Source organism: Miscanthus floridulus, chromosome 5 (assembly GCF_019320115.1).
Source record: "Miscanthus floridulus cultivar M001 chromosome 5, ASM1932011v1, whole genome shotgun sequence".
Lineage (NCBI taxonomy): Eukaryota > Viridiplantae > Streptophyta > Magnoliopsida > Poales > Poaceae > Miscanthus > Miscanthus floridulus.
Window position 1 is genome coordinate 99822422 of NC_089584.1, and position 27062 is coordinate 99849483.

Sequence of the window (27062 nt, forward strand, 5' to 3'; positions counted from 1 at the left end):
TTTGTAGTTCAATAGGATGCAAGACGTGACTTGGATAAAGGCGACGTGATGATCCGATGATCAACACCTCAAGCAAGACCTTAGGAGCACAACAGAAGACCTAAGATATCAAGTAAAGTCCAAGCACAAAGATAGGAACCAAGCCGTACGTAAGATCGCAAAGAAACGAGCTCACAGAGGTGACCGGACATTGGACCGGACGCTGGAGGAAAGTGATCGGACGCTCCGATCAAGAGGCTCGGCAACAGGCGTGACCAGACGCTGGACCGAACGCTGGTGGCAGATCGACCGGATGTAGGACAATAGAGTCCGGTCGAGTACAGAGAGGTTCCAGAGCGGCAAAAATACGACCAGACGCGTCCGGTGGCATGTGACCGGACGCTGGCAGCGTTCGATCAGTAGTTCATGGCTCCAACGGTCGGGATGACCAGACACGTCTGATTAGGACGACTCCAGCGTCCGGTCAGTAGCAGAAAAGCGGGATTTCGTCCCCAACGGCTACTTTCTCAGTGGGGCTTATAAATACAACCCCCAACTGGCCAAATGAGAAAAGTAGAGCTGAGAAAACATACCAAGGGTGTTGATACACCATTTTAGTGATCTCCACTTGCATAGTGCTTAGTGTTTCATTAGGTGATTAGCATAGGTGCTTTGCGAAGTGCTTACGTTGATTAGACCACCGCTTATGCGCTTGCTCTAGGTTTAGGCCTAGTGTTTAGTGAGGTTAGCATACCTCTTACCACTCGGTGCTTGCGCGCACTATTGTTGTACATCGAAGGGGCTTGTAGTCTTGCGAGATCACACCAACCGCATTTGTGGTGTGGCCACCACCGTGTACTGGAGGGAACAAGGCCCGCGGTGTTTCGGCCAAAAGCTTGATAGTGAAGACGGCGGAGAGCATCCGGGAGAGGCTTGCCGGAAGGCACGTCGGAGACCCACTTGCACGTGGGGAAGGCCTGAGGCTATCCACGGAGTTACCCGACCGGGAGCTTGGCCCTTATGGGGGATTCCTTGCGAGGGGCTCCAATAAGGACTAGGGGGAAGCTTGCGCGCTTCTCGATACCTCGGTAAAAATACCAGAGTCGTCGACAGGAGTTTGCATATCTCTACCTTGCTCTTTAGCTTCCGCATTTACATTGGTTATATTACTCTTTTTGCGGTAGAGATAGCAACACACTAGCAAAACCGTAGTTGCACATTTAGATAGTTCATCCTTTGCATAGGTTTTGCTAGGGTTAGATAAAGCGGCCATAGTTCAGAGTTAGAATTTTAAGTTGCCTAATTCACCCCCCCTCTTAGGCGTCATGGTCCCCCTTCATTGAGGATATAAAAGAAGAATTGGAATGGTTTGATGAACCTCCTAGCTTCTTATCGTCCGAGTATCAATCCTCTACCACTACCCTATTGTTGTGGCTAGGGTCACCTGCATTGCCCTGATCTGCCTTTCGCCTATAGTAAGCGACCTCCGCTTCATCTGTGGCTTGGGACAAGAATGCGTTCTCTTCCTCCTTGTTCATGTGGCTAGGCTCACCCACATTGCCTTGATCTGCCTGTCGCCTATAGTAATCGGCCTTCGCTTCATCTGCGGCCTCTGTGGCTTGAGAGAAGAACGCTTCCTTATCCTCCTCCGCCTTCAAACCTGCCTCTGCTAGAGCGATGAGCTCGCTCAATCTGCTAGCGTCATCCTCATCCTTCTCCACCTGTAAGCCCGTCTCCGCTAGAGCGATGAGATCGCTCAACCTAACAATGTCGTCCTCATCCTCGCCCCCCTCATTGTCCAACACAATAGGACACAGAACGTTGCGACCGGCTCGGGTTCTGTGCTCATGTAACTTGTTTTTTCACATAACTTGCATGGGCCACCTCTGTGGCATGGTCCCCGCTGTATCCAATCCTTTCATGTATAAAATGCAACAAGTTACCAATGCGATTATAGTATATTTAAAAGCAGGCAACGAAAGTAAGAAGGCTTCTAATGACTCACTTGCACACAATGCAGCAATATGGTCGTTCAAGACCTGCATCTGTATTGTTTTCTCCTCCATTGCAACCTTCCTTGCCCTATCCTCCTCTAATGCCCTCCATCTCTCCGACCCCCATTTGTCAAGCCTGACATTGATCGAGTTACGAATACCGCTCTTTCTAGCAAACTCACGCATGTTCTTCTTTCGCAGTTTAACAAAGTGGCCGACATAGTCACGTCCATATCCCCTCTTCTGTGTAATTACTTGCATCCCCTTCAAGTCATTCAAGAACTTATCTTGACCATCATAAGATTCCCACTTGCATTTCCTAGTGCTCTGTTCAAACAAAAAATTATATCATAATTCTTCAAAAAATCTAGAAAATACAATTTCAGGTTTTCAACACCAATAACCAACCTCATCATAGTCAACCATATGGCCGCAATAATGGCCTATTCCAAGCTCCGAAGGGACTATGCCATAGTTGGATTTAACACCATATTCGCACATGACAGGAGGTGCTTTATAAATTACCCTTTCTTTCTTCTTTTCCTTAACCTTTGGCGGTTCTTCCGGCCATTGGTTCTTAGGACCATACAACCACTCCTTGAAACGATACTTCACCATTGAAAAAACTTAAATAAGGTGACATTAGTACATGAACACATATAGCTCAATATTTCAACACATACACTTTGCACTTACTTCATGTTTGTTTGGACACACAAGCTCCAACATATTCTCAGGGTTTATCACAGCTCAATCTCCGTAATCGTACAGAGGATGTTTCTCGAGTCGTCTAACTGTGGCTAAGTGCTTCTCCTTAGCCGTCATTGGAGAGGGTTAGGGGGAGGTGGAACCCACCGCTCGAAGTGCTCTCGTGGATGTCGCCCTCTCCACCAATCGTCGAAAAGGAGATACCTAAGGTCAAACTTGTCTGCACCGTCGATCCACTAAAAGAAAAAACACCTCTCATGGTCCTACACAACAAAATTCCAATAAAATATTAGTAACCTAGTAATACAAATGAAGAAAAAAACATACGGAAATAATTACTTATATTAAAACGACTGCATGTGTAGAAGCAACGAGCCGCTGTGTCTAGATGTCTCGATTGAAACACGTCGGCCGAACGACCACAACCACAGTTAGAGACAGGAAGGTCAAGAGGAACGGGGGCATCTTTGCTAGACTCGTCGGGGTACAATTCTCTAGGACGATCCCGTTTTTACCACAACTGCTCCCGAAACATGTCTTCCATCTAATAAAACGGTTCAAATTAAATATCAATCAAAACAACGCAAATTAATGTAAAATATAATCATTTACACTTCAACTCAAATAATATAAACAACACTTATAGTAACAAAAATATACATGGTAGACATACTTCTAAGTAAGTAATTAACCTTAACATTGACAAAATCAAACTAATATCTTTCTCCAAACCATAGCCCATAGTTCCCAACATAATTTTCCTCCTAACCTTAATTCCTATTCATAATATTTCAATCCACCATTCAAACGAAAATAAAAAGTGCGTCATTACTATAAACGAGGCCGAGGAGGGAGGGAGACGGCCATGGAATGGAAGGGAAGGGAGGGAGGGAGGCGGCAACGTACGACCGGACACCGACAGCACTTGGGAGTGGCGGGAGGACGCGGCGCGGAAGTCGTCCACCGCGTTAAGGCAGACAAAGGGAGGGCGGCTCGCGGGCGATATTTACCTGGGACTGCCGCGCCGTGAGGGATAGCGCGGCAGACCTCGCCACATCACCGGTCAGCGCCCCCGTCGTCGCCACGTCATCCCTCTCGCCGCGCCACCGTGCATGGCGTGGCACAGACGTTTTGCCGCGCCAGGGAAATAGACGCGGGCAAAAGTGTTAGTTTTAAAAAAAAACAGTATTTGATTTAAAATTAGTTTAAAAAAATATTAAAATAAAAAAAAAATACGACTGCGAGGATGGGAAAAGAGGTAGGGAAGCTAGGCCCCAAGACGCGAGGAGCATAACGGGCCACTAGCCCACTACGGACCAGCCATTATCGGGCTATCGTAGCCGTGCCACCCAGCGAGCCTTTCCAAAACGGCCGTGCTTGCTCGAGCGCTATAGGAAACAGGCCATGCTCTCGTGCTTAGGACCGGGCTAAACATGTGGACCTCGTGCCAGCCCAACTAAATATCTATACCCGGGCATCGTGGCGGTGAGCGGTGAGCCTGAGCCGCGCCGCCGGCTGCCCTCGCTCTCTGATCACTTCATTGCCGTGGGTTCCACGGCTACCGCCGATGCGGCTCGACTCGACCAGGGAAAACTTGGATCGGTTGAAAGAAAATGAGTTGGGGGCGTGGCGTGGAGGTGGAGGGCCGGAGTGCGGAGACGTGTGCCGCGCTGCCTGTGCCTGTGCCTGAGAATAGGCCCTGCAGAAACATTCGGATTCGGTGGGCGATTCTTGCCTTCCGCCAACCACGCCCGGCGCCACTGTCTGTTTGCTTCTCACATCCAAGTACGGTGGCGCCGAGCTGGCGGCCCCGGGACGCGCCACCTACCCCCTCAGCTACCGAAAGAGAGAAGCCACCTTTCGCTCCTCCTCTGCTTCGCACTCGCACCATTTCCATCCTCCGGGAAATAATCTGGCGCTGCACTAACCAGGGCCGAAGAATCAGCAGAGCAACTTGTTCTGAAAAAGGAATTCGCAAAACGAAGTTCCTGCTTTTTCTGAAGAGAGAGAGAGAGTGAGTGAGAGACCGACGTTCGAGACAGGCGAGACGTGCTTGTCAAATACTGGCGCCTCTCTGGCTTCCTGCCGAACCTCTCTCTTCTGCCTGAAGAAATCCTTCTCCAACAACGCCTTGTTTAGATTGCAAGTTTTTTCACTCTCTCTTCATCACTTTAAATCTTTGGACACATACATAGAGTATTAAATGTAGATAAAAAAAATAACTAATTACATAGTTTGATTGTAAATTACGAGACGAATCTTTTGAGCCTAGTTAGGTCATAATTGGACAATAATTGTCAAATACAAACGAAAGTGCTACAGTGCAAAATACTGATTCCTAACCTCAATCTAAACCAGGCCCAAGACACGTAGGACCATTCAGGACATATGACCGAGCTATCAAGCGTCTTGACAATTGCAACCAGACCACATCGTAGCTTCTTAATTGTGTACTGTACACAAGCAAACTGCTACTGCAAGCAGACCAATCACAGTGTTCAGAATCGTCATGCCTACTGCATGCTCAACCGGCGTGGCAAGGAAGTTCAAAAGGGCTACCAAGTCCCAACGACTGGACATCGGCAACGATTCCGAATTGGACGAATCAGTTTCTGAAGTTCAATGAAAAACAAAACTAGAAACTTATGTATGTCTGAAAAATACATATTCTTGCACAGTCATGAGAAATAGGTGAGCTAATGCCTTTTGCCAGGCTAAGCCGGCCCAACGAGCCAACTGACAATTTTGGCCTGGCCTTCGCTTCATTCTTGCCAAAACTTGGTTCTTATGATTGGAAATAAGTGGTATGTCAGAACAGGCTTACTTAAGTAACACTCTAGTAATCTTCTTAACTTTGGTGATACATCAATTTGCCCCGGCCAAGACAACCAGGAAAACAGTTCAGCTACGCCGCCAGCCCCATCTGAAATGAATGAATTCTTCATGTGCATCGGATGAGAGATTGAGATCCAGCACTCAGTTGGGCGCACTAGGCTGCAGCTGCAACTGCCGCTCCGGGACGGGCAGTAGGCACCGACATTGAACTAATCTACAGCGTTGGGCTTGGACCGGAGTTATTATTATATAATCCAAAAAACACTAATACTAATAACAAATCCGGTGTTGAATTGCACGTTGTTCAGTCATCAATCGTCTCAGAAAGAACTTCCACTGGCGTGGAAGGTGAGGAACGCGCTTCTCTGCGGTCAGGCCCCTATTTGTTGCGGGAAGGTTGGCAGTTCCGTTCCGTGCACCGCGAGCCCGCGCCCAAAATTTCACGCACCAAGCCCGAGCCAAACCGTAGGGCGAGAAGCACAAAGCCACAAGGAGTGCGAGGCGAGGACCGACACCGGGGGCAAGCGCGGCGCGGCGCGGCGGCGGAGGCAGCAATGGCGGCGCTGCACAGCTGGCGCAAGGCGTACGGCGCGCTGAAGGACACCACCACCCTCAGCCTCGCCAACCTCAACTCCGACTTCAAGGTCCGCCGTCGAATCCTCCCTCACCCGCCCCATGCTTTCCCCCGATTTTGCGGGCGCCAAACCGGTCCAGTTCGTGAGCGCCGCTCGTGCGCTCGCCGTCGGATCCATGGCCGCACTCCTGCGCTGCACTGGGTTTATTGATTCTCTTTGGGAGTGTGGTTTTTGTTTTCTCAGGATCTGGATGTCGCGATCGTGAGGGCCACCAACCACGTGGAGAGCCCGCCCAAGGAGCGCCACCTGCGCAGTGCGTCGTGGATTCCTCCTATATTCTCCCTTTGCATTTTTTTTCTTAATTTGATTTCAGGAACTAGCCGGATCGTCGAGTGCCGTGGTTAAGCATTTCTCGGTTTGAGTTTGCTGTCTGATGGGTTTGTCGGTGCCGGTGTTGCAGAGATTGTGGCGGCGACGTCCATCGCGAGGCCACGGGCGGATGTCGCCTACTGCATCCATGCGCTTGCCCGGCGACTCGCCAAAACCAGGAACTGGATTGTAAGCACTGCTGCACTCCTGTTCAGATTATTTGGTTCGTTCTGTGTATTCGATGCTCTGATGGTTGCTTTAGCTGCTAAATTTGTGCCGATCTTGTAATGGTACTGGGTGATCGATGAATCTCAAATGCAATTTCGTTTGTTAAAAATGTGATCATGCTGTGGAATTGAATGCAGACTAAATGCTCAATCGGTCAAATGTCCAAGTTTCATGCACGGTTAGTCAGTTAGTGAGGATGCAGTGCTATTGATTTGGGCATCTGAACCTTGGTCATTGCACACTGGAGAGCTCGAGCTCATATGTTTAGTTATATAATAGTATATTGTGTTGTGAATCTGGAATTGCAATATACCTTTATTATCTGTGCTTTTGGTGGCTTGAGTATATATGTACTAGTTAATTTGGATGTGGGAACAAAAAACAGAAAGAGACGCAACTGAGGATTTTGTTATTTACTGCTGCAATCATGATATTATACATCCAAGTTGAAAATTCTTTGCGTAGCATAATAAGCTTGTTTACAAAAGCACAGTGAAAATTCTACATTTAACACAATTCTTCACTTTTTGTGGTCGCTTTTATTTGAACTGAGAATTGATGATTTAAATTGTGTGGTTCCTTCTTTTCTGTTGATTGTCTGAAGCCCGTTTGACACCCTGTTGTGTTATGTCCTTGAATTAAACTCTTTTTTTAATGGTTAATTTTTGGTCTTGCCTGAATCGTATGATGGAGTTCAGTTGAGATGGCACAACCCGATGCTTGAATAGGTCTAATTTGTACAATGAGTTCTTGTGTTATGTAGGTTGCTCTGAAGACACTGGTAGTGATCCATAGGCTTCTTCGGGAAGGTGATCCTGCATTCTGCGAAGAGTTTCTAACATTTACTCAGAGAGTGCGGATTTTGCAGCTGTCAAACTTCAAGGATGATTCCAGCCCAGTTGGTCTGTATTTCTTCAATTTAAATTTAACCTGATGTTTTATTTGGATCATTAATATTCTTCCATAACCTTCTAATCTATTGTCTTTATATTTCGGAATTATATCCAGCTTGGGATTATTCTTCATGGGTTCGCACATACGGTTTATTTTTGGAGGAAAAACTAGAATGCTTCAGGGTCTTGAAGTATGACATTGAAGCTGAGCGTTTATCAAAGCAAGGTCAAGGACCTGAAAAGGTCTGGACTCTGACATGCTCATCCAGTATTTTTATGTCATTTTATTACCACTTTACCAAAGCTGTGCGGTGCTATCCATTATTTGTAGCTATATTACTTGCTGGTGATACTTCAACATGTAATTCAACTTTTTTGTTTTCAGGGCCACAGTAGAACTAGGGAATTGAATTCTCAGGACTTGCTGGAGCAATTGCCAGCACTGCAGCAATTGTTATATCGACTTATTGGCTGTCGGGTGATTCTCTCTTATCCTTGCAACAAATAAGTTGGATTAGTGAAAGAAACTGATTTAATAAACATATTTAGTTTTTTGGTCTGTATTTTTCTTTTTTAACTAAGCCAACATGGCACTGCTTTTCCTTTTGTATTCAGGCAGAAGGAGCTGCAAATAAAAATTATTTGGTGCAATATGCTCTAGCCCAGGTAAGCTCTGTTTTTTCTGTCATTTTTTTGCTTCAACTTCTACAAGGTGATCTTTATATTTAGTTTAACAAGCCAACTGGTCATTTGTGAATCTGTCTGGCTGTATTGCACTTTATGACCTATTCAATGTATAATAGAGCAGTTCAATTCCTTCTGTGTAATATTTTATTCTTAGATCTGGGGCATCGTACGCAATTTGAGTGAATCCTGCTTCTGTACAGGTTCTTAAAGAAAGCTTCAAAATTTATTGTGCAATAAATGATGGAATTATCAACCTTGTTGACAAGGTATATTAATCTTCAAAGAAGTAGGAATTTGTCTATGTTGAGCTGAGCTATTTCTACTTATGCTTCCTGTTTCCTGTTTCCTGTTGGCTGTCAAACAACTGTGCAGTTCTTTGAGATGCCAAAGCATGAAGCACTAAAAGCCCTTGACATTTACAGGAGGGCTGGCCAGCAGGTAACTGCCCTACACGGTAGTGATGTGCAATGTATCTTAACTTGAAGAAGATCAGGATGTAACAATTATGTGTGCTTAGACGCTTAGCTGCAATTTCTACTCATTAACATCTTTGATGCTTCAGGCTGGAAACCTATCTGACTTCTATGAAAGTTGTCGGGGTTTAGAGCTCGCAAGAAATTTCCAGTTTCCCACTTTGAGGGAGGTGAGGTCATTTGTCTCAGTGTTCGCCATGTAATTTTTTACTATGTAAGAGTATGACCAGATACTCAGATTTGATTTCTCTTATTTTCAGCCACCACAAACATTCCTTTCAACCATGGAGGAGTATGTGAAGGAGGCTCCACGTATGATGCCAGTTATAGAGCCACTGGTTAGTTCCTGGGTTCTAATAAACCATTTGGATTTTTGCATGACACCTTTACATTTTATAACAACAAGTAACAAGTAGGAGTCTCGACAATGGTATTTGTGTGATACTTCATGTGCCTTGCATGTTAAAGTAGCATATCACAACCAGTGGCGAAGCTAGAGCAAATTAGAGGGGGCGGTGCTCTTGCCTTGTGGGTGCATATACTGATATACATGTTCCACAGGGGTTGCATGTATGGTGAAAAAATAGATAACATCATTGTTTTAACATTTTTAGGGGTTTAGGGGGTACATTTGCGCCCCCTAATCTCAAATTCTCAATGTAGCTTGCACTGATCACAACTTCATTCTTCTTTTATATCTAATGACAGCAAACTACTCCTACCTGATGTAGGGAAACCGTTAACATCAATATTTGTGGCCCGATGAACAATTTCTCTTTTACTTTGATATTTTTGTGATAATTGTGTCATCAGTGTGAATGTCACACACTCTTTTTGGGAGATAAATGATTACTGTCAAGTCAAGTTTATACCAGGCAATTTACTTATTGTGGAATGGATTCTTAAATACGGGCTATCCTTCTTATTTCATCAGGAGCTTCCTCAGCGGCTTCTTCTGACGTACAAACCAGAAGAAGAAGAAGAAGTTCGTGAGCCTGTTCCTATTGTAGAGGAGAAACTGCAAGTTGTTGAAGAACCTGCTCCAGTTCCTTCTTCCCAAATAGCTTCTCCTCCCAAGCCTGAGATTGCAGATACTGGTGATTTACTGGTAAGTATGAAAATGGTCATAAAGTGAGTGGCATTAATGCTTTTACATTATAATCTAAATGTCATATTTTCTCATAGGGGTTAGGTGATTCAACCCCTACTGTGCCGGCAATAGAGGAGAGCAACGCTTTGGCCTTAGCAATTCTTCCGACAGGTAATTAATCAAATAGTTGTGTTATTAATTATATTATGTAGTTCTAAGAAGTGTATGCATGCATGGTGCAGGTGTTGATAATTCAACAACAACTACACAGCAAGATAGAGGATTTGATCCAACAGGATGGGAACTTGCTCTTGTTACTACAAGCAGCAACATGACTCCACTGTCTATGGAGAGTAATTTGGTTCGTTTCTTAATCTTTCATTGAGGATATCTACCTTTCAGTTGGTTGCCACAGTTTTTCCAAATCAAAGATTTTAGAGATGCTATGCTGCTATGTACTCTGTTTCGTGCAACTTTGTTAAGCTCCTCTAGTTCTACTGTCAAGCTTAACTCATTTACTGGCTGAAAAGTGAAAACCAGTACGCTGGTATGCTGGTTCACCGCAGTTGAAAACTAGTAGCAATGAGTAGCTAATTGCTGTCTTATCAAAGTGCAATCACAAAGAAAAGTAAATTTGCTATTTTGTGGTAACTCGTGCAAATTACTTTATAGAGCACCTTTTGAGAAGCTGTATTTTGCGGTTTTTGCCTCCTCGATTGCTTGAGCCAACTGACAGCACCACTTGTCATCGACGGAGACTCAATGAGCTTTCTGGAATTTTGTAGTATGGATAAACATCCAGAACATATAGGAACTAAGATGCTCCCAATCTCAAACGGCTGAGACTGATGATTATTCCCATCCACAGCCGTTGGAAAAGCTTATTATGAATGTTCAGTTGATAGTTGACAGTTCATATAATACTAGGGGAAATTTGGGATTCACAACTCTATTTCTTGTCATTTCATGAATTTCCAGGTGGCATACATTGCCTCATTGACATTTGTTGTTACTTTTCTACCTCATGGCATCATTACCATGGTCTGGAAAGGTGTAAATCATTGTATGGCTCAATTGATACTTCCTGCTTATGCAACAGTCGTTTGGATAGAACTTGACAGCATTTCTGCTAACTCCGGAACGTTGTGCTAGATTCTGTAGATGAAATGAAACCCTACCTATTTACAGGTTGCTCTCCATTGGTAAGAAAAATCTGTGCTGAGACACAGGAGTACAGATTGATGAATTATGACTAAACAATTAATTTATTGTGTGGAGTATTGTTTAGCTTTTATCAAAACCAGAATATGGTCTTTCTGTGTTCCAAAAAAAAAAGATTGTGGTTTCGGTATTACCAACGATTCTGTCTCAGATCTTATTGTGAATTCTATAACCTGGAGTCTTTTTCCATTTGCAGGGTGGTGGATTTGACAAGATCACATTGGACAGCCTATACGATGATGGAACCTACAGGCAGATGCAGCAACAACAGCTATACGGCTCAGCCCCTCCCAATCCCTTCATGGCAAGCGATCCGTTTGCCGTGTCAAATCAAGTAGCTCCCCCACCGTCAGTTCAAATGGCAGCCATGGCTCCACAGCCCCAGCATTTGCCCATGATGATTGAAGCAAATCCCTTCGGACCACAGCAGCATCACGCGTGCATCGCTCCTGCAGCAAACCCCTTCCTCGACGCCGGGTTCGGTGCGTTCCCGGCAGTAAATGGAATGCATCCACAGACCAACCCCTTCGGAGGCGCCGCACAACTTCTCTAGACATATACTTTGTATTACATAGAGGATGTGCAATCTGTAGATACCCATGCAAGACAAGCAATTGGCGTGTCTGGAATTGCTTTTCTCCTTCAGACCATCACCAATCAGGGAATCGCCATGTTGCACCAGCTTCATCTCGCCCTTCCATAGGCCTCGGCCGCTTGGCCTTTCTTGTGTAGCTTTCCGTTTTGCTGTGGCTGGTTTCCATCTTCTGGGGTGGGCCATTGCACCCCCTCATTGAGTCATTGTAAAGAAATTTGTTTTGGGCTTTCGGCTGATGTAAAACTACGTGCCCAATAAGCAGTATGGGTCCAGGACCCAGGACCCAGCTGACTTATCCAGAAATCGGTTTGTTTGGCTTGTTTTTTTTAACCGGAACAGTATTTTTCTCTCACAACAATTCAGTCAGAACAACGTTTTAAGCTAGTATTAGTCAAGATTCAGCAAGCCGAACGGAGCCTCATTCTTTATCACCTGTCAACGTTTGCATTTGACTGGCTATAAGCTGACTAAATGTTGAAGTAGAGGAAAGAGGAAAAAAGAGAGAAGAAACAGGCTATAAGCTTATAGTTGATTTAGATACGAGAACTAAAAAACTCTGTGAAACAGATAAATAGATTATGTATTAGTAATGAAAAGCTCACTATGACTGAATTGAGAAGGCTATAAAGAATCTTACAGATGGCTGTATTATTAACCTCACGCGGGATGTCTTCGGGCGTGCGAATGTTTCCGCAATTGGTCCCAAACTCCCGAACCAATTTGCTCTGCCATCGGTCCCCCGGCGTCTCTTCCTCGGTAAGCGGACCGTTGGAGCTGTACAACTGCATGGGCAGTGCATCCTCCAAAGTCACTGGCCGAAGACATCCCCCGTTATGGGGTCTGTTGGGGTTCTTATGAGTTAAAAGTCAGTCGACTACTATCAATTATAAGACTTTTTTATTTTTTTAGATTTATAGTTTTTCTATGCACTTGATATACATTATATATATATATATATATATATATATAGAGTAAAAACAATATATCTAAAAAAAATCAAAACATCAAATAATTTGAAACGGAAGAGATATAGTTGTTAGCGCTACAAATCAAACAAGACCATAGTTTGAAGTTTGAAGACTCGAAGATCACGATGCATTTTATTTGAAGTAAATAATCTATGGCACACATTTATGGCCAAATAGATCATGTATCCTATGAACAGTGATGTTATATGTTAGTTTCTGCTCTAAAACTTTACATCCTATCACATCGAATATTTGGACATATGCATAGAGCATTAAATATAAATTAAAAAATAACTAATTACACAGTTTGCGACTAATTTGTGAGACGAATCTTTTAAACCTAATTAGTCCATAATTTGATAATAAAGTGCTACAATACACATGCGTTAATGACGGCTTAATTAGGCTTAATAAATTCGTCTCGTGATTTACTGACGGATTCTGTAATTTATTTTTTTATTAGTATCCGAACACTCCGTACGACATCCCATATAACATCTAAACAAGGCCTACGTACCAACAAAAGAGATAGGATATCTATATACCTATTGTTATCTGTTCGTAACTTATCAACCGACTTATCAGCTAGAATCTATAATATTTTTCTCTTATAACAAAAATAACTCCGATCAACTTATCGGCCGGCTTTAATACGAGCCGGGAGCAGGTGGCTGTTAAAAAAAGCTTTCCCATGGAATCCGGCGGGGTCCGGTAATAATTGCAATTGTGGAAATGGAGAAGGACGCCGGAGCAGTGCAGCGTCCACTCACAGCGGAGCGGGAGAGGGGACCGGTCATCACGGTTGATCGCGGTCGGCTCCAAGCTCCATTCCACTGCCCCTCGCGTCCCACAGCCCCACTCGCCGTCGCCACAGCTCACACCGCCTCGCATTCTAAATACCACCCAACCTCGCCACGATTGGGCGGTTCTGAATGCAGCAGCGCGGGCTCTCCTGCAACCGCCGCGCCCGGAGCTTCTCCCGAGCCCGCGTCGCCGTCGAGGGCTGTTAGCCTCGCAACACCCCTTCCCAACCAACAAACGAACGCGCGGTCTCGCTGTGATGGCCGCCGCCGCCGCCGCTGTGAATGGTAAGCGATTGGCCCGTTGCGCGCGCATTTCGCGTTTGAATTGGTTTGAGATAACTGTCGAGCACATGGCGTGCAGGTTTTGTATGAGGATTGAGGCCTGGCGACTGGCGTTGACTGCGGGGACTGATGGTTTCTGGCTGTGTGTTGTTGCAGGGAGCCTAGACGTGCATGAGAGGAAGGCGCAGAGGAGCTACTGGGAGGAGCACTCTGGGGAGCTCACCCTCGAGGCCATGATGCTCGACTCCCGTGCCACCGAACTCGACAAGGAGGAGCGCCCCGAGGTGATTTATCCTGCGACGATATTTTTCACTCGGCTTTCTTAAGTTTCAGTTCGTATGTTTGTCATTCATCTGCTTGAACCTGAGGATATGCTAGCTCCTGTGATTGTAGCCTTGTAGGCTTAAATTTTTGATATGTTGGTGCTTCTTTTCTGTAGGTTCTGTCTTTACTTCCTTCATATGAAGGGAAATCTGTACTGGAGCTGGGAGCAGGAATAGGTCGCTTTACTGGTGAACTGGCTAACACATCTGGGCATGTTTTTGCAGTGGATTTCATTGAAAGTGTGATTAAAAAGGTACTGAGATTTACACTTTCCATGTAAATAATTTCAGGCTTGGTAGCTGAATTTGATCGTTTTGTAGAATGAAAATATAAACGGTCACTACGACAACACATCCTTTATGTGTGCTGATGTTACATCCCCGGACCTGATGATTGAAGCAAACTCCATTGATATGATATTTTCAAACTGGTTGCTGATGTATCTTTCAGATGAGGAGGTAATGATCAAACCGTACATTATAGAATCATAAACTGACTCAAGGTCTATCGCTAAAGAAAAAACTCAACTGCAACTTTTCGTGTGGATAAAGTTACATTTATCGTTTGACCTGAATTGGGATATGTTTGTCCCTCCAATTTTTCTGACTGTCTCTCTTACTGTAGATTGACAAGTTGGTAGAAAGAATAGTAAAATGGTTGAAGGTCGGTGGCTATATCTTCTTTAGGGAAACTTGCTTCCATCAATCTGGAGATTTAGAAAGGAAGTTTAACCCGACACACTATCGAGAACCAAGGTTTTATACCAAAGTGAGAATGCAAACTCGCCTAGTGCCGCCCCCTTTTGCTTTTATGATTTCAGTCAATTCAAAGTCTTTCTGTTCTTACCCACTCCACTCTTTAGTTTTCTTAGATTGAGTACCAGCTTTCTTGGAAATAGCTGATAATGTCTTTTTCCATCTAGGTATTTAAAGAATGCCAAACCTTTAATCAGGATGGCACTTCCTTCAAACTTTCTCTGGTTACTTTCAAATGCATTGGGGCTTATGTAAACATCAAGAAAGATCAAAACCAGGTAGTTGTCTGTCCTCGCACATGCATTGTCTGTCCTCGCACATGCACATAGACATTTGTTTCCATTCCTGTAAAATTAATGATGCACATGACTTCATTGTTTCCAGATATGCTGGCTATGGCAAAAAGTAAATTCATCAGAAGATGGGGGATTTCAAAGTTTTTTGGACAATGTGCAGTACAAAGCCACTGGAATATTGCGCTAAGAACGTATCTTTGGAGATGGTTATGTGAGCACTGGTGGAGTTGGTGAGAGGACACATCCCTTTTTGTCATTTTTTGTGACATATTTGCAGTGCCATTAGATGTTATTATGTATCACTATCCACTAGAGACTACAAAAGAATTTGTGGATAAACTGGATCTTAAGCCTGGGCAGAAGGTGCTTGATGTTGGATGTGGAATTGGGGGAGGTGATTTTTATATGGCTGAGAAGTATGGTACCCATGCTGTTGGTATTGACCTTTCCATTAACATGATATTGTTTGCCCTTGAGCGTTCCATTGGGCGTAAGTGCTCAGTTGAGTTTGAAGTCGCTGATTGCACCACGAAGACCCAAAATTTCAAACACGTGTCTAGAATCACAGGAAAACTACAAACAAAAATAGTGAAAATTAGCTCGTTAGGAGCCCATCCAAGATTGTTGTAGACCCAACGAATTAGTAGTTCCCAACCGCGGGTGGAGTGAAATCCAACAAAAAAATCAGTAACTAAAAGAATAAAAAAAGCTTTTATTGAATCATTTAAGTTATAGAAAAATTCCTGAACCCAAGAATTCAAATACCCAGACTGCATGTTTGATGTCATCTACAGCCGTGACACTATCCTTCATATACAAGTATGCTTTACACATATAATGCATGTAGTCTTTTTCTTCATATACAAGTATGCTTTACACATATAATGCATGTAGTCTTTTTCTTCCGAGATGATAGAGCTACATCTTGATCATATAGAATCATGGAAAGTATCTCCGGTTGGAGTTGTACTTAGAAACTTTTTATCTTTTTTTTTTGGCACTTTCTATTCACCTTAGAACATCGCATGCTTGTGGCACACCGCATACCTTTAGTTGACTGTTTGACTAAGATGTCATTTTTGCTTTTGACTCTGCAGGATAAACCATCTTTGTTCAAAAGTTTCTTCAGATGGCTAAAACCTGGGGGAAAGGTCCTAATCAGTGACTACTGCAAGAGTCCTGGGAAACCATCAGAAGAGTTTGCAGCATACATTAAGCAGAGGGGTTATGATCTCCATGATGTGGAGGCTTATGGACAGGTGGTTCTTAGCTCTTACCTGATCTTATTTTTTTTTTGTGCGTGGTTACTGCTTAATACAATTGCTTTGATCTAAAAGTATAATTCCGTTTGATGAGTAATAAACCTCTGTTCCCCACATTATCCAGATGCTCAAGAATGCTGGTTTCAGTCATGTCATTGCTGAAGACCGAACTGACCAGGTCTGCCCCTCTAAACATGCGCAATCTGCATGCTCATATTCTTGTCGACTAAGATGCTTGGATAAACAGTTTTAGTGACACACTGTGTTTTGTGTTTCAGTTCCTCAGTGTTTTACAGAAGGAGCTAGATAAATTTGAGAAGAACAAAGATGATTTCCTGTCTGAGTTTGCCCAGGTGATTCGACAAAGCCCCTAAGAAGTTCAGCAATGAACACTCCTAGTAAAAATGGAAATATCAAAAGTTCAACAATGAACTGGCTGGCGCTTTAGAACCCTACATTCTTTCTCTGTTTCTCTAAATTATATCTAACTCTTTGTTTCATTTGTTTCCAGGAGGATTACGATGATATCGTGAATGGATGGAAGGCAAAACTGCAGAGGAGCTCTGCTGGTGAGCAGAGGTGGGGGCTGTTCGTCGCCACCAAGTGATGCACGTGTGGCCTTACAAATAAAGTGCCTTTCGCAATTCACCGATGGGATTGGCTTCATAGCGTGATTTTGCAATTCATCTATTTCTTTGTGCTTTGGGTCTGGTTTAACTTTTACGGTCCTGTGATTCCACTGAAATATAGAGTGTGATGCACTGATGCCACCTTTCTGTGAAAGTGTAATAAGCTCTCCGCATGGCTTGGCATGCGGCTACTTGGCTGATATATGCACGTGAAATTTGTTATTTTCATATGAACTTTTAGAAAATGAATTTGCATATCAACTTTTGACCGTGCATATATACATGCATTGAAGATGTGCATCATTTTTATTTTTTTGAAAACTTATGAGTATGTGTTTCAATAGAAGAATTATCACGATTGTACCGAACAAGAGATTTACACTGAATATTTACCCAACATATATATGTGTTTTCCATAGTTCTTTTCTTCATTTCAAGATAATAGTTTCTTGCCAAACTAGCTAAGGAAGCGAATTCCAGTGCTTCAAAACAAGGGCAAATTGTGAAATTATGTACTCTGTCTGTCCAAATTCTGCTAAATTTTGGCAGGAAATGAAAGCCCCCCGCAGATTCCGAGGTGGATCCAAAGCATCCGGCCAAAGGACTTCCTTTTGTTCTCCACGCTTCTATGTACACGTATACGGGCATACGGCTACTGCTTGATACTTTCCTTCAGAGGACAGATCATGTCTTTTATGGTCAGGGCTCTCAATTGTATATTCAAATTCGATTCTCCCTGTCTCTTCAGCGTGCACAGGTGGGCTGCGGGCGGGGTGCTACTCATCCAACGACGTGGTGATGAATTTTCTAGGCATTGATCGTGGCTCGTGAGGTGGATTTCGCTTAGGCAGATAGGCACACATGGATGGCTCTCCTGCTGCCAGTGGATTTTTTTTTTGATAACTGACATATATATAGATTTAACAGCATCTTACATGTAGAATCTTACAGGTCTCCCAGGAAATGGAAGAAAGTGCCGTATGGTAGGGGCACTGATCAAGCTGCCTATGAATTGCAACATTACAAGTGAACACAGTGGATACAGAATCAGAGTTGTAGGCCTGATGAGCTAACGAGTGAGCCGTGGAGTTCATTGTCCTTGGTATTTTGTGAACCTTGAAATCTGCATCCTTCATAGCTAGCAAGAAGATAGCAGTCATGCTTTTGATGCTCCCATGAGGCGGATTGGAAAGATCAGAGGAATTGTAGTAGTTTGCCATGATCTGGCTGTCTGTGAAGAAGTTGTAAGAACTGGTATTTAGTCTCTGTGCTACCAAAGCAGCTAGAGTGATTGCTGCTGCTTCCGCCATTAAGACGGAATCTGCGGAAGGCAATTGTGCCTGAATATAAAGGGCTAAGTTTGATGAGCCCTGATGGTGTAGGTGGATTAGATTATGGTGATGCACGCTGATGGATAGTAAATAGTGCCAAACTGAGAAACAAAGACAAGTAAATATTTTCTCTACATAAAGCACTAGCTAAGAAAAATAGTGCCAAACTGATGAACCCATGGCTGCCTGATTAAGCTATTATTCATGTTAATTTTGTTGAAACTTATTGCAAGGTAACAACTAAATTTCTATGCAACTTGGTTCATGTCAGTCTTATGAATCTATACTCCCTTTGCTAAGTAAATCCTCATATAATTAATCCCTAAAAAACCTCAACTCTACAAAATCCTATTTAAAATTTCAATGTGGTTTACTTTATAGAAAATTATAAATAAAATAGAAAGTGGGCTCAAAATAAAAAATAATCTCTATTGTAAAATTTTGAACTACAAATTCCTTAGTTAACAAATTAGCCATGAGTCGTCCATGAATTCAAAAAATACAAAACGTGTCACAAAATATCTAGACAAATATAAATAGTATTTAATGCATTATATTGGATTTCCAACTAATTACCAAGTCTTATAATATATCATTGTTAAGCAACTCCAAGAGACTCTTTATATCCTCTCTAATTTATAGGAACAAAGATTTCCGTGAAAAAATACCTTTCAACAACCTCTTTAAATGGATCTCCAAATATAGAAATTTTCTATTCCAGACTTCTCGCTAGCTAAAGATGGTGAGCGAAGTGGATCTCAAAAATACGCACAAGATATAGAAAAGTATTGGAGGGTACAAAGATATAGAAAACGATTTTTATTAAATGCTGATTTAAAAAATAAATTTTAGAAAAAATCTTGGAGATGCTCTTAAAGATTGAACTATTGGTCATTCGATATAAAGGCTAATAGTCAACCAACAAGAATTAGGAGTAGCTCAACGAATAGCCGAGTGTCCTTATAGCACGATTGAGAATAATTTGACCGTTAGGAATATGTAACCATTTGCCATATGTCTCGCTAGGACCGTTGAGAATTAGTTTTTCATGTCCGCCAAAGACTGATGGGTTTACTTGTAACCGTCGGTAACACTTTAACTGTTGACTATTTACAATCTCCTCGACAACCCTTGGCCATTACACTCTCCTATTTGCCGTTTCTAGTAGTGAACTGCATTAATTTGTCATAAGTTAGGCTTTATTTGGATTCATAGATCATTTGAATCCAGGATACACAACTAACAACTACTCCCTCCGTTCTAAATTATAAGTCACTTTGATTTTTTTACATCTATTTTACTATATGCATCTAGATATAATAATATGTTTAGACACATAGCAAAATGAATGAACTAAAAAAAATCAAAATGACTCATAATTTGAACGGAGGGAGTATCATACTAGTTAGGCCAAAATCAACTAACAACAACTAATAGTTAGCTAGCTAATATTAGGTATGAGTTATCAGTTAACTAATTATTAACAACTAATGAATCAACAGTGTCTTAGTATCAGTGTCTTGATTTCATGAACTAACTTGTGTCCCATCCCACTAATATCAATCTCGACAGTGATTTACTAAAAAGAGAAGCTCTTTTGCAATCGAATTGTTAATTTAGCGTGTACCGGAAGGTTTTTACTTTATATGTTGCCACTTCTTGCCTCACTTTAAGAGCCAAAACAGTATTTCGCAGCTTGTTTGATTCATTGCTACAACTAAGATGCGTCATATTTTTTAATATCTTGTCCCACATGTCATAGACTTATTTTGTTGTTAAACTTTAGTATAGGTGTGGCTTCCATTTTACTCACCATATTTTCAGTGACAACCACAATTTTCCTAAGGTTAGGTGTAGCAAACTTAGACAACAACCAAACCAGCTCTGAATCATTAGAGAGACAACATAACAGACTGCTTAGATCCCTACGACTAATAGTTAGCTGTTAGAAATTAGTTGATCACATATATTTTTTTAAGACCTATTTCCATTACAAGAACGGAAATACAAGCAGTTTTTAGAGTTGCCAGAAGAAGCAAGACTAGACAGCTACACAAAAGTGCGCTTAACCACCAGCGTAAGAGGGCTACTGAAACAACCAACATAATGCGCTTAACCACCAGCGCAAGAGGTGACTTGAGCTACCCACAGACAAGAGAAACACAACGCCTACCCAGGATTGTCTTAAACCTTAACCAGCAAAGAAGAGAGACCTATGCCAAACTGAAGACATCATACCAAAATGCCAAAAGAAGCCGACAGTCCGAGAGGATGAATGACACACTCCTGCACCCCCTGGAACAGCCAGTATGAGATCAACCATCAGCCCAGCATCTAGCATCATCCTTTGAATTGATCACCATCTTGATAATCTTGAGCTTCTTCTCCCTTGGTCTCCATCTTGGGTTTCTTGGTAGCGAGAATGTCCACTGCCAGCTTTAGCATGAGACTGGCCCCTTCCTCCAACGCTTTCCTGTCCACTTCTGCATAGAGCCCTGCCCAGAATTTCATTAGCACCCCTGCATGACAAATAATCTCTAGGGGGTTCTTGATGATCTTGTTATTGAAACAAGCATTGTTTCTGGCTTTCCAGATAGCCTAGCAGATGGCTGCTACTCCACATATGTGAATTTTTTTTGTCTTAGGTAACCACTTATCCAGCCAATCCCAGCACTGTTTTAGGTTGCCAGGGATATCTACTGCACCAATGCATCTTGCTACATAGGCCCATATTACCTTAGCAACAGAGCATTTAAAAAAATAAATAGTTGATTATATATTTAGATCGCAGCTAATGTCTTAGCTACTACCCAGCTAACAATTTGTTACTATATATAACTGGTACTAGTTAGCTGTTTGATCAATCAGGGCCTAATCGGCCAACCAGTGGCATAGATCAGCCAAAACGACAAAAAAGAGAGGAAAAAAAAATCCTCGCCGATCCAGCATGCACGCTGCGGGTGGCCCCACCAGGCACAGATCTCACGGTCGATCGGGTCTCCCGGCTCCCGGTTCCCGCCTATAAATGCCACCACCTAACCTCGCTCCCTTCCAGGATCCCGTATACAGTCGCAAGCCACTGGCCACAGCCACCGTCTCCCTCCTCCCCCAACCTCGCCGCGATCAGGTGGTGGATGCAGCAGCGCGGCCGCTCCTTCAACCGCCGCTCCCGGAGCTTCTCCCGCGCCCGCCTCGCCATCGAGGGATCTTAATCTCACAGCCATCCCTCGCTCGTTTCGTTTGAACTCGGTTCTGAATTTCTGACTGACGAACGGACGAACGCACGCAACGACTTACCGTGATGGACGCCCCCACCGCCGCCGTTGTTTCTGTTAACGGTAAGCTATTGCACTCCCACGCGTCGATCCGTGCAGAGGGGATCAGATCTGCTCGTTGCGTTTTCGTGTTGTTTGGGTTGGATGGGGAGAAGTGTCGAGCACATGGTGTGTGCGGTTTGCTTTGTTCTGTGTTGATGATTTGTTTGCGGGCCGTTGCAGGGAAGATGGGGCTAGAGGAGAGGCAGGCGCAGAAGAGCTACTGGGAGGAGCATTCCAAGAACCTCACCGTCGAGGCCATGATGCTGGACTCCCGCGCTGTCGATCTCGACAAGGAGGAGCGCCCCGAGGTGATTGTTTCCGCGATGATGTTTTCCCCTATTATCCATTCCATTGTTTGTTACTGATAGGTATTTAGGTGCACATACTGTTAGTTGTTAGTGCCTTTCGGGATCCATCTGCTTGGATCTGGGCAGTATGTGTCAGCCACACTCAGCCTTTGCTCCGCAGTATCACATGGCAATCTCTGAAGGGACACGTGTGTGGAAATAAAAGCGGTGCACTTTTTTTTTTTGGATAAACTGGTCGGCAATTTGTGTTGCTCAACACAGGTGTGCTATGATTGTGATGGCAGAGGGTTACGTTGATAGATATATTTTTTTATTTTATTTTTTGCCTACAAGTGTGCTATGATTGTGATGGGAGAGGGTTACGTTGACATATTTTTTTTTTCTTTTCTTTTTCTGTAAAGAGTGAAAACTGGACTTGGCCAAGAAAATTGCCTGTTCACTTGAGGTTACGCCAGGTCTTTTAATCTGTGATGTGAAGACGTGAAGTATAATTAATTTATTAGCTAAACTCTGAATAACAAACAAGGTAAATGTTTGCTTCGTTTGAGTAGCTGAATTTTGCTAGGCCTTTTACTCTGATGTAGTAAACTATACATGTACTAATTATGACCATAAGAAAAAATATTGTACTGATTATTTTCCACGTTCTAGACTGTTAAATATTAGGAATATACAAAACAGCTGAAATAAAAGAAAATTTACACCATGACTTTATTTTATTGTGTTCTATGATAGATACCTTGATTTTCCTTGTAGGTTGTATCTTTAAGTGCTTTCCAAAAGAAACTCATATTTGCTTGGTGCTTTTTCTGTAAGCATGTGTTGATCCATTTCATGTTCTGACTATGAGATTTCTTAGTTTAATATAACATCTGTAAAGAAAAAAATAGGAATTGAAAATTGAAGCTTGCATTTATTGATGATTTGATTTAAAAATTGAACCAGTTCTATTTTATTTTCAGGAACTGTGACATAAGTATGCTATGTCCACTGGTTGCTTCAAATGATAATAAATTTTTTATTTCGCAGACATCATTTTGATTTGTAAGAAAAGGTGTTCCTGAAAGCACCTTGGCTTTAGGGCTAAACATTTTGATATGCTTCTGGTCCTTTTCTGTAGGTCCTGTCTTTGCTTCCTTCATATGAAGGAAAATCTGTACTGGAGCTTGGTGCTGGAATAGGCCGTTTCACTGGAGAACTCGCCAAAACAGCTGGGAATGTTCTTGCTCTGGATTTTATTGAAAGTGCAATTAAAAAGGTATTGAAATTTGAAATGTCTTCATATAAAAGTTTTGTGCTGTGCCAACTTGAAATATGATGGCCTTCATCTGATTTCTAGATGTGTGTATGGTTGATTCATTCATTTCTTTTATGCAATTTTTTTTCTTGCAGAATGAAAGCATTAATGGTCACTACAAGAATGCATCCTTTATGTGTGCTGATGTGACGTCCCAGGACCTGGTGCTTCAAGCTAACTCCATGGATCTGATATTTTCAAATTGGTTATTGATGTATCTTTCAGATGAAGAGGTAATGGATAGTTCCATAGTATTCCTTGATCTTCTCGCTGAGGTTGTCCTTGTAAAATGGATCTGTGTCATAAAAATTCTGAAGGGCACCTGTTTTCTAAATGAGTTAAAATTGTTGTTCGAATGTGCTGACCGAAATATATTTTAAGTTTCTGGCTCTTGAATTTTCCAACTTTCATCTCTTAATGTAGGTTGAGCAGCTAGTTCAAAGAATGGTAAAATGGTTGAAGGTTGGTGGCTATATCTTCTTTAGGGAATCTTGCTTCCATCAATCTGGAGATTCAAAAAGGAAAGTTAATCCGACCCACTATCGGGAACCAAGTTTTTATACTAAGGTGAGAAGGCATACTGTCCTAGTGCTTTTCCCATTTGCTTGTCACTTATATCAGACATTCAGGCTTGTCAGTAAAAAAAAATCAGCTATTATATGAAGGATTGTTGCTTCACTCTTTATTTTTCTTATTATTTTCAATACCATTTTCTTTGAAATAACTAATTGATTGTTTATTCCATAAATAGGTTTTCAAAGAATGCCATACCTTTGATCAAGATGGGAATTCCTTCGAACTTTCTCTGGTTACTTGCAAGTGTATTGGTGCTTATGTTAAAAACAAGAAAAACCAAAATCAGGTACTTTTGTTTGTCAATGGACACGTGTTAACCATGGTCAACTGAGGTCAGTGATGGACATGTCTCTATGGTTTATAGATATGTTGGCTTTGGCAAAAGGTTCATTCTACGGAAGATAAGGGTTTTCAAAGATTTTTGGACAATGTGCAGTACAAAGCTAGTGGAATATTACGTTACGAGCGCATCTTTGGAGAAGGTTATGTGAGCACTGGTGGAATTGGTGAGTGCGGCAATCCCTTTTATTTTTAACTTGTGATGTTCTATTTGCATTGTGCCCTTAAATGTTGTTATGTATCACTGTCCAACAGAGACTACAAAAGAATTTGTGGATAAGCTGGATCTCAAACCTGGACATAAGGTGCTTGATGTTGGATGTGGAATTGGTGGAGGTGACTTTTATATGGCCGAAAACTATGATGCTCATGTTGTTGGTATTGATCTTTCCATAAACATGGTATCATTTGCACTTGAGCGTGCCATTGGGCGCAGTTGCTCAGTTGAGTTTGAAGTTGCTGATTGCACCACGAAGACATACCCAGACAACACATTTGATGTCATATACAGCCGTGATACCATCCTTCATATACATGTATGTTTCAAATATATCCTGTTTCAGATTTATACTTTTTTTCAGAAGCCACACTTGATGCATCTTAAAGTTCTAAATTATACGAAATGATACTTGAGAGACATTTTTTTTTTATAATCACATCCCAGCGTTAAATGCTGCTCGCTTGTTTTGTTCAGAGTAACATTGTTTAGGTTGACATGATTTTGCTTTTGTTTTGCAGGACAAACCCTCTTTGTTCAAAAGTTTCTTCAAATGGCTAAAGCCTGGGGGCAAGGTCCTTATCAGTGACTACTGCAGGAGTCCTGGGAAACCATCAGAGGAATTTGCAGTATACATCAAGCAGAGAGGTTATGACCTACATGATGTGGAGGCTTATGGACAGGTGCTTCTTACTTGCATTTTTATATGGTTATACTAGATACAGTTACTTTCATCAAAATGCAGCACTGACTCTTGCTTGTTCGTCATATTATCCAGATGCTAAAGAGTGCTGGTTTTGGTGATGTCATTGCCGAGGATCGAACTGATCAGGTTTCTTTGTAACTAGCTTTTCCACTAAGATGTTTGGATGAAGACAAGTTTCTACTAATACTAATCCGTGCTCTGTGTTGAATTTCAGTTCCTTGGTGTTTTAGAGAAGGAATTAGCTAAATTTGAAAAGAACAAGGATGATTTCCTGTCTGACTTCACTCAGGTGATTCAACAGAAGCCCTTAAGAACTCCAATCATGGACTGGCAGGCAGATTAGGAGCCTGCATCCTTTCTTTTGTGGCTTTGACATCTCTAACTCTGAAATTCACTTATATATTCCAGGAGGACTACGATGATATTGTGAACGGTTGGAAGGCAAAACTGCAGAGGAGTTCTGCTGGTGAGCAGAGGTGGGGGCTGTTCATCGCCACCAAATGATGATGTAGATGTGCGTGGACGTGCAAATAAATCATCCTTTTATTATAATCGATGTCGCATTGGTTATTCTGAACCCAGCTCTTACCTGTTAGCCTGGGTTAGTGCCTACTATCCTGTTTATTTAGTGCGTGGAGAAAACTCGTCCAGTTTTACAATCCCGTGACTGCATTGCCGGGGTGCTGTGGTAATCCATGAAGTGTATCTAATAAAGTAATAAGCTGTCTGCATGTTTTAGTATGGTCTTTTTGAGTTATGTGCTATACTTATGTGATGGAAGTTTCAGAGTTTCTTATTAAATAAAGCATCCAAGGTAGTGAAATGCAATGTTGCCTGTCGCTTTTGGAACAGAAGCGCATGACTGATCTCTTGTGTTACTTGGTGGAAGCTAAGACATTGGCATGTGGATGTACAATAGATTATTGGACATTATTTGGGCCATTGATGGCATGCTTGATCCACGAGTTTAAATGTTGTGACTTGAGCTTGGGAATTTCCTTGAAGCTTGTTACGGTCGCCGCATCCGCATCCGCATATCCTCCCCGCACGAGAGCTTGGTTCGGATGCAAAACACCACAATGCCAACCAGTTGGGTACATTTTTATTTTATTTTTCGCAAGGCCAAACACACGCGAAACAACGAGGCGACAACTTGTTCCCGGCTGAACATCGTCTATGACAAGGACTCCTAATAAGCATCTTATTGTAACGCGCGGCATCGAGCCTCCGTCGATTGTCACGTTGCCACCACCTGCTTCGCTCCTTGAAATTTCAGTTTCGCCACTTTTCGCTGCAAATTCACGTTTGCTTTCGCATGTCAAGTCGAGGAAACGGTTGAATCCGCTGTCTGTTTCGCGAGCACCAGGATTCAAGCCCGGTGGACTGAAGTCACTGAACTGAAGCGATTAGCTTTGCCTGTGAGCTGCAACTGATAGAGAGGAACCGTGCAAGTGCAACCCATTCTGACCAATGGGTGACGACCGACGAGTGGGGTGGACAAGGCCCAGCGACAGGTGGCCTGGCCGAAGCGAAGCGGCAGGGCAACGACTTGACTGTTTATTTATCAGGTAGAGCCATGGTTGCATGCTGTATATATAACCCACAGATGCTCCATCGCCAATCAGCGTGCTCCGTCCTCCAGTTTGATGGTTTCACCGTAATGACGTAACTATTCCGTTGAAGTTCTCTCTTTCTGCTTCGTTGTTTCCTCATTTAACTCTTTAATTAACCAAGAGATTCGATGGCGAAGGTCGTTAATTTTATTTTTTACTCCCAATTCCGCATGCTAGACCAACCAAACGGTAAGATCCGTGCTTGCATATGCCCGTGGTTTTATCCCAGTAGATAGATTTTTGCTGTATAAATTTGCAAGATAGAAAGTGTTTGTTGCCACGAAGTTTTTCCCCTCGAAACGAGCCTTGAGAGAGTACAATAGCATACCGATTCCTTCATTCTTCATGTCGCAAATCACGGCGAAATCTAGAAAAGCAGGTCACGACAAGGC

At 42.6% G+C, this 27062-nt stretch overlaps 2 protein-coding genes and 1 pseudogene across 2 annotated transcripts; all 3 read left to right on the plus strand.

Annotated features, from left to right (window-relative positions):
* Positions 1 to 5817: 5817 nt before the first annotated feature.
* LOC136450315 (putative clathrin assembly protein At2g01600) lies at positions 5818 to 11998 on the plus strand. Its single transcript, XM_066450717.1, has 15 exons — positions 5818 to 6160; positions 6335 to 6404; positions 6552 to 6649; positions 7452 to 7590; positions 7697 to 7824; positions 7967 to 8059; positions 8197 to 8247; positions 8469 to 8534; positions 8641 to 8706; positions 8831 to 8911; positions 9002 to 9079; positions 9676 to 9849; positions 9927 to 10002; positions 10074 to 10192; positions 11249 to 11998. Exons 1-15 carry the CDS (start codon positions 6071 to 6073, stop codon positions 11603 to 11605), a joined length of 1686 nt encoding a protein of 561 aa, XP_066306814.1. The 5' UTR covers positions 5818 to 6070; the 3' UTR covers positions 11606 to 11998.
* A 1369-nt stretch (positions 11999 to 13367) lies between these two features.
* On the plus strand, positions 13368 to 17062 carry LOC136450316 (phosphoethanolamine N-methyltransferase 1-like; annotated as a pseudogene).
* A 4276-nt stretch (positions 17063 to 21338) lies between these two features.
* LOC136452764 (phosphoethanolamine N-methyltransferase-like) lies at positions 21339 to 25966 on the plus strand. The gene is made up of 12 exons (XM_066453364.1): positions 21339 to 21635; positions 21795 to 21922; positions 23043 to 23180; positions 23315 to 23452; positions 23643 to 23786; positions 23971 to 24081; positions 24160 to 24301; positions 24390 to 24670; positions 24873 to 25034; positions 25130 to 25183; positions 25272 to 25346; positions 25466 to 25966. Exons 1-12 carry the CDS (start codon positions 21599 to 21601, stop codon positions 25559 to 25561), a joined length of 1506 nt encoding a protein of 501 aa, XP_066309461.1. The 5' UTR covers positions 21339 to 21598; the 3' UTR covers positions 25562 to 25966.
* Positions 25967 to 27062: the final 1096 nt, after the last annotated feature.